The 14,978-nt window shown below is 42.9% G+C and overlaps 1 protein-coding gene across 1 annotated transcript; it reads right to left on the reverse strand.

The window, feature by feature from the left end:
- Positions 1 to 1,576: 1,576 nt before the first annotated feature.
- Positions 1,577 to 2,338, reverse strand: FAM243A (family with sequence similarity 243 member A). The gene has a single exon (XM_026040361.1). The coding sequence runs from the start codon at positions 2,336 to 2,338 to the stop codon at positions 1,577 to 1,579; it is 762 nt and encodes a 253-aa protein (XP_025896146.1).
- Between the last annotated feature and the right edge of the window lie 12,640 nt (positions 2,339 to 14,978).

The raw sequence follows: 14,978 nt of genomic DNA on the forward strand, positions 1-14,978 counted from the left end.
TAGAGCAATGATGCCACGGGGTTTGTGCTAATGTGACTGAGGTTGCAATCAGTGCACGGCTGGTTCTCTGTAGCTTTATGCCAATAGTATAGTGCAGTGTCACGGGGTGAAGGCAGACAGAGTCATTGTGAAACTGGGTTCTGCATCATCTRTTTCTTCAGAAAACCAAGTTACCGTGCAATTATTGTCTGCCCTTGTAATAAAGAGGCACTGGACCTATTCCTCTTCTTTCACACCACTTCATTGACATTTAGTGAAGCAATTGCTGCTCCAAAACAATGTGAAATTGTATTCAGGGCTATGACACCAGGCCCCAAAAAAACATTTCTGCCTCTCTGCAATCTCCCTCCCCTTTTCCCCACCACTCTTTCTCCYCTGCAATTGAAGCACTTAATTTTTCATTCCCTGCTTCTGTGTTTCTAAAAAATGAACTGGCATTTTTGGCTGATACATACAAAGCTGCAAAGAGATGGTTATTCTCTGTGTATTTACTTCTCAGCTTTACATGCACCAATTCTTCTGAAGGTAGACCCCCTTATTAGACACATCTTTGTCATACCAAATCACAGTGCCCTTTTAGATGATTTCCATTCATACTAGAAAATCAGTACAGGCTTTTCTCAGTATATTGAGGTGTTTTAGTACTCCCGTGAATCATCTCRTAATTTATTTCTTTTACATTTTTATGAGTTTGATTTTCTATCTTAAAAGCACAYGACACACACACAAAACATTAAGCAACATAGGGAAACACTATAAAAACAAGACAGTGTATAGTGAACTCTAAAAGCAATTAATTTAAAACTGATGTTAAGAAATACTGCTTTGTATCATTCATAAATAATCTTTTGAATTCTGTTTCATGAGAAATCATTACATCTCAGGGCCCCAGTAGGACCCCAACAAGAGTGCATCACATCAATATCACGGATAAAGAAAATCTTCAGTGAATGAAGCCATATTTTGCCCTAAGAGACTAAACTCTTTATGCTTTAGAGCCTGCTTTAGAATCAAATATAAGTCCTTAGAAATGAACTTTCTTTTTAACAAAATGTCTTTTACCTTTCATTGTAACATTTACTAGTGACCATTTTTAGAAGTAAGGTACTAGGCAAAATTGACTTTAGAGCTGTTATCAGATCTTAATACTCCTATTATTGGGAAAACCCAACCATTTGGATCAAAGACAGGACTGACCTGCAGAATTCAGTTTGCAGACCAATTTTTCCTCAAAGTTTGGGTATTTACATGTGTAGCTAGGTGTCACGATTCCCACAAAAGGAGAATTTATCCAAAACACAAGCTAACTCATTCCTGGGACTGCTTTGAGCCTACTCTTGTGATAAGCCAAAATAAAGTTCCCTACCCAGTGCATGTGTAACACATACCACCTAGCACTGCAATGTATCTAAAACTTACAATTCACATCAAAAGAATTATCGTTTATTATAATTATTCACAAGACCTGTCAAGGTTTCTACCCTTTGAAGGAAAGGGCTTGGCAGGGCTGCAACAGGCTAAGTGATTAAAAATTAGTCATGGCCTCTTTTTGAGGCTTGCCTGCAGAAAGATCCATTTAAGAAAATGTGTTCAGGTAGTAGTTTTCCCATCTCTTTGCTTTGTTGATCGCTATCTTCCATTTGCTTGGAGTCATCTTCTCTATTCCTTTCACAATCAAGTCGCTGAGGAGAATGCACCTATAGGAGTAGGTCCTCTCAAAAGACCTCAGGGCAAAGCCTTGCCTGTTGTTTATAATAAACCATTTCAAAGAAGACCATGCAATATCCATTGGGTAGAGGTAGCTGTAAGATGAGGGCACAGCGAGAAGCTCATGGCCATTTGCTCTAGCAATTTCAGGGCAACACTTAATGCTGGACATGTAGATGACTGGTGGCACTGGAGGCTGAGTGCCCGTCTCCTGATCCTTGACTTCTTTGGTCCCCACGGACGTCAGTTGCCTCTTGTCCCTCGTCACAATTACACATTTTCCGTAGGACAGGGTCAGAGAATCACACAGCTCTTGAAAAATGGCTTCCTGCCAATCGATGGACAGTTCATCTCTTAACAGYAGTCTGTACCTCCAAGGCACCCACCCCTGGCTGCTGCTGGCRTGAACAAGTGTCCATATTGGCCAGCCCCGGTTGTCTTCCTCAGCTGTTTTATCTCCTGTTACGAGGCTTTCTGGAATATCCGTTTCTCCTAAAAAAACGGTGTTGAAGCCCTTAAGCTGCAGGTCCCGCAGAGCTTTTAAATATTGCAGGCACTGCGTCTGCGATGCCGCATCAAAGCGGCCTCTGTGGATGACATGCCTGAGGAGCGGGTTTGCGAAGCGCTGCATGTCCCGAGCGGGCCGCATGCCAGTGGAGAAGGAGGCGGAAGCCCATGAGCTCACAGAATCACAGAATCACAGAATATTCAAGGTTGGAAGGGACCTCTAGAGATCACCTAGTCCAACCTTCCTGCTCAAGCAGGCACACCTAGAGCATGTGGCACAGGGTGGCATCCAGGCAGGTTTTGAAGGCCTCCAGAGAAGGAGACTCCACAACCTCCCTGGGCAGCCTGTTCCACTGTTCTGTCACCCTCACAGGAAAGAAGTTCTTCCTCACATGGAGATGGAACTTCCTGTGCTCCAGCTTATGGCCATTACCCCTCGTCCTATCGCTGGCCACCAGTGAGAACAGCTTGTCCCCTTCCTCCCTGCATTCTCCCTTCCTGAACTTATACATGTTAATCATATCCCCTCTCAGCCTTCCCTTCTCCAGAGAAAACAGGCCCAGCTCACTCAGCCTCTCCTCGTATGAGAGATGTTCCATTCCCTTAATCACCCGGGTTGCTCTTCTCTGGACCCTCTCGAGAAGCTCCATGTCCCTCTTATACTGGGGTGCCCAGAACTGCACACAGTACTCCAGGTGCGGCCTCGCCAGAGCTGAGGAGAGGGGCAGAATCACCTCCCTTGACCTGCTGGCAACACTCCTCCTGATGCAGGCCAGGATCCCATTGGCCTTCTTGGCCACGAGGGCACACTGCTGACTCATGGTTAACTTGGTGTCAACCAGGACTCCCAGGTCCCTCTCTGTGGAGCTGCTCTCCAGCAGGTTGACCCCTAAAAGGAGCCGGCCGTGTCACAGCGTCCAGCGCCGCGGCTACCGCAGGCTGCTCGGAGCGCCGGTGCCTTGGAGAGCAGCAGGCCCATGGGGCTGAGCTGACGGCAGTGCTGCACCTCGAGGCTTCTCACGTGGGGATGCTGCTCATCTTAAACACCGTGATTGCCGTCACGAAGCGCTGGGTGGGAGTCTCAGACCCAGCATGTGCGTGTGGGCGAGCCATGGGCCTCTGAGAGGGGTCCGGAGGGGCTGGGAGGTGAAGGAAGGAGCTGCTCAGGATCAGCACAAAGGGTGACAAGAGACCTCTGCCTGCGCCAGGCTGTATGGAATATGCATGGCTGGGGAATCTGGGGTRTCTCTCAAAGTGGGCGCTTACCACTGGGGTGGGAGATGGAGTAGGAATAGTTGTAGGGAAGAAGTGTGTGTGTGTGTGCGTGCATGTAGATGCACAACAGGCAGCAGGCAGTAGGTTGGGAAAGGGCATGGAGCAACAGAAGCTGAAGGATATTTCGACCCATCTAGTTTGTTACCTGCCCCTCCTTCTCCCTTCAAATGCACGTGCAGGATTTTACCACAGGAACAAACTTGTCAGTAACATAACTGTTAAATTGCTCACGCTCAGCTGTAGCTACGAGGCCGGGAGTAAATGCTGTCAGCGCTGCCAGACTTCCAGATGGAGCTGAACAGCACAAACACGTCAGACCCTGATGACGGCCCTGATGTCCTTGTCTACCTCTGAAATAATGATATCCCATGGTCCATGTCATCCCCTCTTAAACATTTCTCCTCTTACTGCCTTCTCCCAAAAGCTGTCAGAAACTCTGTGAAGTCAAAATATGTCTGAATGGGAACATGGTGTAGAGGGCCCGACACAGCTGCCTGGTTGCTCTCCTTGCTGAGGCAGATGAGTGATCGTGTTAGCACTGGAACATGGAGAACTGAAGTCTGGAAATCTGGAAACTGATATGAGAAGGGTATGCCCTAGAAAGAAGCTTGCAGGGTTTAACTGTTAGTCACCTACGATACAGACTGCACAAGAAGCTTGCAGGGTTTAACTGTTAGTCACCTACGATACAGACTGCACATACAAAAAAAAAAAAAAAAAAAAAAAAAAAAAAAAAAAAAAAAAAAAAAAAGTGTGCAGTACTGTTCATATGAGAATGCATCACAAAAAAACATTGGTCTTTTTATTATTAACTTTTCTTACTGCAGTTTATCCATTTCTTTTAGTGTTAGCTACTTATCCGTAACAAAAACATACATGGGAATAAGCTCACAGGAGTAGTCCTGGAGGGAGTTACTGGGTGCTTATTAGTTTTGAAAAGTACACATGCTTAGTCTACTAAACAACTGCCTGTGAAGAAATCACGGTTTATATGAATAACCAACAAGACATCTATGACGCTGATTGGAATTGCAGATCATAAGCCATGGTACCCAGATTGAAGGCGCCCTTTCCTTCTCTCCTCTCCAGAAAAGATTTACTGAATTGCAAATTAATTGGAGCATGCCATCCTTGAGATCATGCAAGCGACATGAACTCTTTGTTAACTCTCACCTTTTAGCTGCCTTTTCATTTTGAAGAGATACCAGTAGGAAATAGGCCAGGGAAGCAAATGTGGTCATATCTGGGAAGGGGAGCCAGAGTCAAGAGTGAGGTAAGGAGTCATATATCCTTGCCTGCTTGACAGCCATCCCTGTCTCAAGGTGGCCCTCCCACGTTGCCTGCCTTGTCCTTTGCAGACCTTCACCCGTGGTGCTCTTGGGCTGACCAGAGATTTGGTGCTGCTGTGCAGTGGAAGCAGCTCTCCCACATGAGCACCCGATGCATGGCACCAATGGGAGCTTCTTGTGGCGCAAGGACTGGAAATGTAGCAGTCCCATGAAGTTCAGGGTTTGGGCTTCAAGGCCAGGACTACCTGTGTGCCTCCACTCACCTCCAGCATGTGTAACCATCTTGGCCCACAGCCAGGCACAGGGCACTGGCTGGGACTGACCGCCCTCCTGCCATATGCCTGTGGATATGGGGAGAATGRGCGCAGCAACCCATAGGGCAGCTCCCCGTGATGGCCCAACTCTCACCCCCTTCTACAGGATCTACATGTTGTAGGTGGGCTGGCACGCCTCAGTGCAATCCCTGCCTCATAAATTGGGTGCCAAGCATTGGCAGACCCCCTGCCTAATGCACCTTGTTGTACCAAATTTCAGTGTAGCGCTTAACTAAATGACAAATTTACCAATTACTCATGAACTTATTAGTGAGCTAATTAGGATACCAATTATTGGTTACATACCAATTATTCATTTCAGTAGCAATTATGTTATCAGGATACCAAACATCATTCCTCTATATGCAAAATAAAAATAATCACAAATCATTTATTTTGAAATACACAAAAAAAMMCACAATGAAATTTGAATCATAATGATGTACAGTAGGTATGATACTAGGCAAACAGTAGAGGTTTCTGCTGTTGTTTTATATTAAGTATAGTAGCTAAAATTCAGTTACTAATTTTGAAATTAAACTTTTTAATTTTATCTAAACAAAATGTTTTATAAGTTTTCTTCCCCTAAAACCAAAACTTCAGACTACTATTCTACAAGGATTTTTTTTCAGTTTTACATGGAACGAGAAAAAATTAAGTTTATTTTAAATAATTCATCTTCCCTCCAACTGTTTAGTGAAGTCCTGAACATTATCTAAACTCACAGGCCAAAGTGGCAATTGTGCTTCAGAAGAGGATTTCCAGAAACATGTAACCTTAGCTCTTGATCCATGATGGACCCAGTAAAAGGAGCACTTACTGAAATCAAAGATGGTCTAAGGGTGGAAACACTGATAAAGGTGGAAACTTCAAAAAAATACGTTGAAACAAAAGTGAATGTAACAGCCCAGAACATCTTAAAACTGGATTACTAGAACTGCTGGAAGTTTCCCAGAAAGATCTGTGAGATATTTTGCAAAAACCGATGAAACTTGATTTAGGGATTCTTTGCTGTCTAACTAAGGTTGAGCTTYACCCCCAAGAACACCACATATATGGCTTCTATCTTACATGACCATCTATTACCTGAAATCTGCAGGAGGGGGACAACCTTGGGAGTTTTAGTCCTATATCAGATATATTTGAAATTGTCCAACAGATGCATGTACATTCATCAGCATCTCCTTGAGGTAGTGGGAAAAGCTTCCCCAGAGAGGGAAGCAGAAAAGTTTCAAACTGCTCTGATATTGGATCCTATAGTTGTAGAATTGAGGTAGCTAAGGAGGTTGGCAAGCCTGGACATTGCTGATAGCATTTGTAAATCTGCAAGGACCGTGGGAGGGGAGGGAGCACATTGTCCCAAATCAGCAGTGAGAACATACCTACAGGAGAACATACCAAGCCTTTTTGTCCCAGTTTATCACCAAAATCCAGATAAACAGTTGAGATCCAGATTTATCCAGATGAACAGTTGAATCCCCTCCTGATTGTCAGAAGCCGAAGTGTATGGACTGTTTCAAGGGTGATGCAGAAGCTCCTTCAGCACAGAGAGCAAAATGATCACACCTCAAGGTCCCCATCCTTTATCCATCCAGATGGAATAAATCTGTTAGAGTCACCAGCTCCCACTTGGCACATGCAGATTTTCTCTGTAGTCACCTGAGTGGCAGGATCATGTTGGTGGTCCTGTCCTGTGTTGGGGCTAGATAATCTGAAGGATGTGTTTATGTCCAGGAAGAGGAAAGACTTGTTAGGACCATGGTTGGAATCGAAGTCTGATTCAAGATCTTGGTGTGGAGCTCCCACTGGTCAGTGAGCAGAGACAGGTGGGTTCACCTCACGCCCAAACCTCTAGACTGTCTGTGAGGGCCAATTTTCAAGGTTGGTATGAGTGGGAATGTGCTTTCCCCATGGGAACATCAAAGAGTGCACCAAGAAAGATTTCTATGGTGAATTAGGACTGTATTACTTTTTAGAAGCTCAGTTTGGAAGGAGACTGACACTTCATGTGGTTTTGGAGTTCACCGTCTAACCTGGGGTCTTCCTCACATCAGCCCTTCAGGAACAAGAGCAACCACTCCTGCAGGAGGTGAGATTTCGCTGCCCAGAACCTCATGGGCATGATGGATGGCTGAAGCCTGTATCTAACATTCATGATAGAAAAAGAGATTTGACTCTGATTCCTGACGCTTCTGCATGACTGGAAAATAATGATAAACTTAGTTTGCAAAGAAGGAGGAATTGTCACTATTGCAAAAAGTCATGCCAAGTCTTTTAAATGCTGGCACTGGGCAGAAATTGATCCCTCTCCAAAATGGCCTGGGATACTTGCCTTATTTGTGAAACACCCACATCAAGAAGGGATAGACTTGGAACTGCACATGTTTTTCATAGGGCCAAAACACCTCTCAATTTTAGATCTGAATAGCTGAGCTGCAGTAATTGGAGCGTGGCTACTGAGTGCAGTCAGGAGCTGAGAGCKTAAATAGCAGATTCTGGCTCTCATCTAGCACTTATTAAACCAGACATGATAATGAAGCCAGAACCAGCGGGTTCGAAAACTAACTAAACTGCTAATAATTCTCTGCTGGAGACAGTCTCTGGGGTGTCCGCACCTGTCCAAAAAAGGAGATTTCTGTGTTGGAAAGCTGAATCTCTGGAATTTGAGAAAGAAACATGGAGAGCCAAGATAGCAGTGTGGATTTCATCCTGCCTATCAGCTGAAAGTATCAGCCTTGGAACCTGTCTTTGGAAATTCCCTTTAAGGATATGGTTCTCATGAAGTAAATCATTTGCAGGAATTGGCTTGGGCTAAACAGTGGCAAAATACCATAATAATAACTCTATATCATGGCAGGGAAAAATACATTAATAAAAAAGTCACAAGAGCAAAATACAAAGCAACAGATTTAGAAAAAGTCAATTTAAGAAAACCTAGAGGAAGAAGGTGGTGGGGAACAATGTTTTTTAGGGCACAAAGCTGGTGATAATTTTTCTCCTATCAGTAGCAAAAAAAACAGACAAAAAAAAAAAAAAAAGAAAAGTTAAGTAGAACCAGCAACAGCCACCCACAGGCATACTATTTTATAGTGGTTTATAAATCTTTTTCTTACACAATAAAATATCTTCAAGTTCTTATATTAGCTACACCAGTATTTTTGGTAGCTTTGATTTGCAGACTCTGGAATATTTTCCAGTGAATATGTGGACCCAATATAATAAGTCTAAGCCTTCTGACAATAGGTTTGCCAAACCGTGGCTATATGTCCCGAACCCCTCTACCCCCAGGTCTGCAGGACATGGGTTGAGCACCACTGAGCTGCCTGGTGGGCAAGCTACTCCTTCTTGTGCTTACCAAGGCTTTGTGGAAGACGGCACCTTCAAACTATCATATAACTGTTCTGCTTACTGTTTACCACCCAAGGAAGCAGATGCTGAGGGCTAGCATTAAATGGTTGGAGTGAGTATTAAATACCAAAAGAATTTGTCAGGCATTATTGATACAAGGGTGGCTTGTCAGCTCCAGTGCCCATTAGATGGATCCTGGGACCCCGAAGAGATGCCAAGATGTCCTTGGACTCCTTATTGTCCTGGGCTTTGGTGAAAATCTTGATATGCAGGAAGAAACCTGCCGAGAAATGAGTGACCACAGTCAAAAAAATCTTGCTCTGAACGAAGGCTGCCATGCAAGCGAACAAGCTTTTTTTCTCACATGTGCCTGCAGAAGCTTGAAATAATCTTTCTTCAAGGACCAGACATGGGGTTCAGCTTCTCTCCAGGTGCCCCAGTGTGATGGATTGGGCAGAATGGGCAGAAGTGTCGTGAAGGCTGTTGCAGAGCGCGCACCCGAGAGCTCGCCGGCAACACCAATCCTCAAATAAATAACTAGTAGCCGCAAAGGGGTTCCTCAACAGCACCCCACCTAGAAACATACTGGCCCTACTGAAGCAACAGCATGAAGACGAAGGCCTTCCATTTTCCTGAGAGGCGAGTTATAAAAACACACTATAAAAACAGCCATGAAGCACTGGGCTAGTTAGGACTTGATTTCCAGTCTCTTCTCCAAAAGCCTGGGGCTGAAATAACAATGGTTTCTCTCCAGGTACTTTCACAGCTGCACGTGGGAAGCTTACCCAAAACTGTTCTGCAACTGTCCTGGCACAACTCCTAGTTCCTTGCTTTTGTAAAGGAAAAATATCCTCATTTCAGTTGCTTACACTGAACAAAATAGTAGAAATCCCTATTTTCATACATTCCTCAGAACTGCATCTGTGCTTGGTGTCTCAGACACAGTGTTGTTGTTGTTGTCTTGCTTTTGCAGCTTCATTAGGGCAGTGCTGTTGATAATAACCAGTGTGTCTTTGCTGTCCTTTCCTGGAAGCTCCACCTGGGCTCTTGGCAGGTTAAACTTCCCRGAGTAGAGATATTCAATGTAGTTTTCAGGCTTACTGGAAACAATATTGCTGAGCATCATGACAAAGAGAAGAAAGCCGAAAAACCCAACGATGATGAGGATATAAAAAGAGGCCATAATCTCCTCTTGCAATTCCAAGGCTGGGTTGCTGAAATTATTGAACCGAAGAGTCTTCTTTTCATCAACTAACATCTGGAGCAAGTCCTGCGCGACTGAACTCTCATTTGAGTGGTTGTTGAAACCCATTTTCTGTTTTCACTCTGGCTGCAAAAGCTAAACAACACAAAATAATAAGCCAACTTAGCTGTTTAATGCATACCTGTCCTTTCATGTCTTCTAGTTCAAGTCTTTCACACTGTCTCTCCTCTGTTTATTACATTCTTTATTACATTCAGCCTTCTCCTGGCTCCACTTCTTCCGTGCACAGCGGCGTGAAAGGCAGTGGAAAGACTTTTCAAGAGCAACAGAATCAAAAGTGGTTGCTCACTGCATTAAGGACGTGCATGCACATGCACAGGCATGCACAACTCCCCATTAAGCTGACCTTGTGTTGACAGTGAYGTGGCATCAAAATCAAGGCAAAGGGATGACATTGTCAAATCCCATGACTATCATGAAGCAAACATGATAATATGTTTAGGTATCACCATAATTCAAATAATAGTAGCACTCAAGCAAGGGGAGAAGAGCTCTGGATCCTGAATGAGAGGACAATTTACAATAAAACAGTAAACCTGCTGAACTGCCAAAAAAAAAAAAAAAAAAAAAAAAACCCAAAGGGACACAGTGGAATGGAACTAAATGAATCCAAATTGGTGTAAGTTTGTTGTCTCACTAAGAAGGAAACTTGAGAAAGAAATTATTTTTTCTGTCAAATTACATTTGTTGAGGCTTGTCTTCTTTTTCCTTATGAATTTTTTTCACAATCAGTTTTAGCATAAGAAAAATTTAATCATTGCCTCTAAAAAACACTCCAAGCCTTTTTGAAAAAACTCAAGATGAAAAGTTTTGACTCCATCTCGCACTCCCACACTCAAAGAATAAGCTACCTTTTAGCAGCAACAATTTGACAAATTTGATGCAAATCTAGGTGTAGTTTTTGGTTCTCAAAAATATCCTTCTTTCTGAAGTATGCTATAATCTTAGAAAAGCTTTGTGATAATCTGCCCATACAGTCTGTCCAGCTGCAAATGGAAGCCAAGAGTTTCTTCTCAAATACCTCACTTGAATGAATTTGAAGTCATTTACTTTCCTTGTTGCTGTTTTTATTGATTTTTTTTCATCCAGTGCTGGCAAGCCTGTGTTGCTCTCCTGATTTCAAAAAGTATGTATAAATGGAAGATACAACAGTACATATTTCAGAACAAGACCTGGTGATTTACATTACCTGAGGCTTTGATCACTTCCTTAAATTTCACACAAGAAAATATTTAAAGAGCTAGCTCTGGATATAATAATATTATTATTAATAATAATAATAATAAAAAATAGTTTTCTGACGGGAACTAGAGAAAAGTGCCTCAGAGCAGCTCACTCCTCCAGTCACCGAGAGATCTGGCAGCGTCAAAATGAGCGTTACCGTTGGAAAAGCTCTTGGTCAGAACCCAACATGAAGGCAACCGGCACGCCCAGCTGGCAGCCTCCTTTTCTTTCCCATCCTGCTTGCTCTCTCCAGAGCAGGCACTGGAAGCGAGGGATGTTTTATCTCCTCTTCCTTGCGCTGTGATGATCCCTACTATTGACTCAAGGCAGGCAGGCATTTCCTCTGCGGGACAGTTGGGATGGGCCTGTCACCTGCACACGCCAGCGCCGATTGGCCCTCTGAAATTRCCTGAACATCCTGCGTGATTAAGATTAGCTATTCCTGGTTAGGCTTCCTCCTCCTTGCAGTCATTAGCTCCTAATGGATGTGTTTACTTCGCCGGCTGCGTTGTGACTGGGCTYCCTGGAATCTATTAATAGCCACATAACGCCTGCTGTTGGCTACACGAGTCGTGTGTGCAGCTTGCACGACACCCGTGAGCAGAGGCAGGAGGAGGTTTACAACTGCAGCAYGGGAACTGGAAGCACATCTGAGAAACATCATGAACAGCAGCATGAGTGGGCATTTTGGACCACCTTGCTGGGGTATGATTTAGTATTTAGCTAACCAGGACTTTGGGATCTACTCAGAAAAAACAAAAGGCAAGATCTCTGACATATTCCAAACCAGAAGCAGTTAAACTGCCCCTAAACTACAAAATACCTTTGCAYCCAAGTCCCATCTGGCTGTATGTTCTTGGTTCAGGCAGAGATCAGTCTTCATAATACTTTGCAAATGTGAAATCTTGCGAAATCTTGTGMAATCTTGAGAATTTGTTGCTCTCCTTTCAGAGAGCACATATATATTTTATACATAYATGAGTATGTATGTATATATGCATTTATATATCCACTTCAAGTGGACACTGACTGAAAGTTTTAYTTCATAAAAGATTTACTGAAAGGGAATTATCTTCTGACAAGATTTTTTTTTCTCTTGCTGCAAAAGCCAATCCTGTATCTCCACCGCATCCTATGATACCTGCTTCCATGGTGGCCAATGCCATGATGGATTGTTATACTTGGTGAGCACCGAAGTTCCAGGATACAGAAGTGCTCCTTATTTTAATTGACACGGTAACTTTCTGCAATCCCTCTCCTGCTGGAGAAATACCCTTTTGCTCCCAGCCTATATTCTGGCTGATTGTTGCTGCTATACTCACTTAAAACCAAACAAAAGTAAGGCTGAGCTTTGAGTGCTCTTTTGTTCACATTATTACTTTTGATGCCTACCACTGCTAGCATTTTGTTGTGGTGGAAAGTCTACACTCATTTCAAAACTCTATTCTGGTGCATAAAAACTGTCTGGTGATCGTAAACCCTGTCTCAGATCTCTGCCTGTTGGCCATGTTTGGAGACAGGATACATTTAGATAGACCTCTCATTTTCTTGAAAGATGATCTAGGATTGGGAACTGTGACTCAGTTCTGCCCTTGGGTTCCTGCAATTGGCATCAGCTTCCATGACTCCTGWCATTACCAGCTTGGGTCTGGTCTTTTAGTGAGGCCTAGAGATTGTATTTTTAAATTGTATTTCAATTTAATTTAAAATGTAGATTACTTTAATTGTACAATTACTCAAAAATAAAAATAAATAAATTTAATTTAATTGTATTTTACAGTTGTATTTTTAAATTGTAATTGAAAAGCACTTCTTTTTTTTTAATATCCAATTCCTCATGCACTGCTCTCCCAGGTATTTAGTGCTTTGTGCTCTATGAAACTTAAACAAGTTAAATGTTGGACTGCCCCTTGAAGAGTCTGCCAAGTGAGAGTATTACTGAGCCATGCATCATCTGACTGCAGCAAAATTCTGTATGAACAGAAAACATGAGAGGATGCATGTAATGGGCCACATTTTGAAGAGCTTTCTCTCCTATATAAAATATAATAGAAAAATAATGCTAAAAATGCAAATTCATTTAAAAAAAWAATGAGATACTTGAGGCAAACAGTATAACAAGCTGTAGGGACAAAGCATCACCCGTTACTTTAATGACTACCTAACTGTCCTCCTAGCACGCACGCAGCCCACTGAGGATTTTCAGCCAGTGGACTCCAGAGACCAAGTGAAAGACCTGCAGAAGCTATTGTCACTTTTTCCCCATCCTCATATTAGATACACAAGCTTTTTTTTTTTGTCACATTGGGACTCATTTCTACATAAGCCCATAAGCCCTTCTCAGTTGCTTTCTTTTCCCCCACATCCAAAGTGCTATTTTTTTTCCATTTTAACAATTTTTGAGTACATGCAGAAATATGTTCCAAACATATGAACTTTAAGTATTCATTAATATCATCTATCACATAAATAAGCATAAATCCACRGAGATAAAAGTATAAGCACATATATGTGTACATATGTTTCTCCTCTTCCCAGAAAACACAAATATACAAAGATATACAAACATTCATATAGCTATACACACACACACATATATATATTATAATGCCCTATCAAGCTAGTTTTCTAAAAATGACTAATGACTAGTAATTTGAGTGTTAAACAGAGCTAATTTTCAGAGAACAGCACTTTAGGAGTCCATAATAATTGAGAAGATCAAAGATCTCAAAAATAGCCCCTTTTAAAATAGGACCTATTTATCTCCACGTAGACCTTCCAGACCTACCAGGTACCATAACAACAGCTATGAAATATTGTACTTGTTCCAACAGCATACTTACATTGTAGACTTAGCTATACCATGGGAGCAGCACCTTTTTCAGCTGTAAGGCTTTTCCCAGCTGACCAAATGCATTTAACTATTTAAGGACTGTGAGAGAGGAGTGGCCTCCGCTTATCGCCTCAAGCAATTAATCACAGGCACATTATGCAGGAGGGAGTGTCGCCAAAGCAATGTGGTAACAGGATCCTATGGGCATACGAGGCTTGTACAATATGGGAACTCCAGGCAAGTGGCCATATGTTCCCTCACCTTGCAGTGCGTCAGAATAACACTGTTGTGAATTCAGTTGCTTCACTTGCCTCAATTCAGGGCAAAATACAGCACAGAGACTTATCCAGACAGATACTTGTTGCTGGACAGAGCCTGTATAAAAAGTAGATTATGTGTCCAAGGCTGGTTTTGGGTTATTCACCACAGATCTGTCATTTTTAAAGTCAGCGACATTCAGAAATGGGGAAGAAACTATCTTCTAGTCCATCTGTCTGGCAATGTCATGGCTGGTGCCATCTCTTCAAGGAACATGAATGAGGATACACAGTTATATCTCCGCATTCAGAGCACACCTACATCCCTGTCCTTCCTGCTTCACCCTCTGGAGAAAGGATGGGGAAAGAAAGTATTGACAGGAGTGGGAAGGAGGATCTTGATGAAGCAACCTTACTATCTTCCATCTTACATCCTTCTGCCACAGCCTCCTCTGTCCTGTTCTGCTAGCTGAGAATGGATACTTCACTCAGTTCATCCCCCCTTTACATGGCAAAACAGCACAAATTGCACTCCTTAACGTTCAAGACCCCTTTTATGATCAGCACAGAAGACTCCTCACAGCTTAYAGCATTTGTGATTTAGCTCAGATTTTCCCACAGAAGCGATGGACTATTAGTGGGACACGTTGCRATGCCAGAATAGTCCCACTACAGCCAGCTCAGTAAAGAGTAAAGCATGAGCTAAAATACACTAGTTTTCCCTCCCTGCCAGAAAATAGGAGGGGATAGGACTATTAAAACATAGCATAGGCAGGGCCCCATGACCACAGGGTCCCTCTGCCTTCAGGAAGCGTCAGCAACTAYTGCTGTCAAACTGCGGTCAGATTCATAAATCTTGTCGTAGGACTCAGTTCCAAACTGCTCTTTTTTTTCAAATCTAATCTTTGCTGAATTCAATGAACACAGTCCTTTGGAAGTATGAGCAGCTTGTTAGACAAG

Source organism: Nothoprocta perdicaria, unplaced genomic scaffold (assembly GCF_003342845.1).
Source record: "Nothoprocta perdicaria isolate Ctin4 unplaced genomic scaffold, notPer1 scaffold_254, whole genome shotgun sequence".
Lineage (NCBI taxonomy): Eukaryota > Metazoa > Chordata > Aves > Tinamiformes > Tinamidae > Nothoprocta > Nothoprocta perdicaria.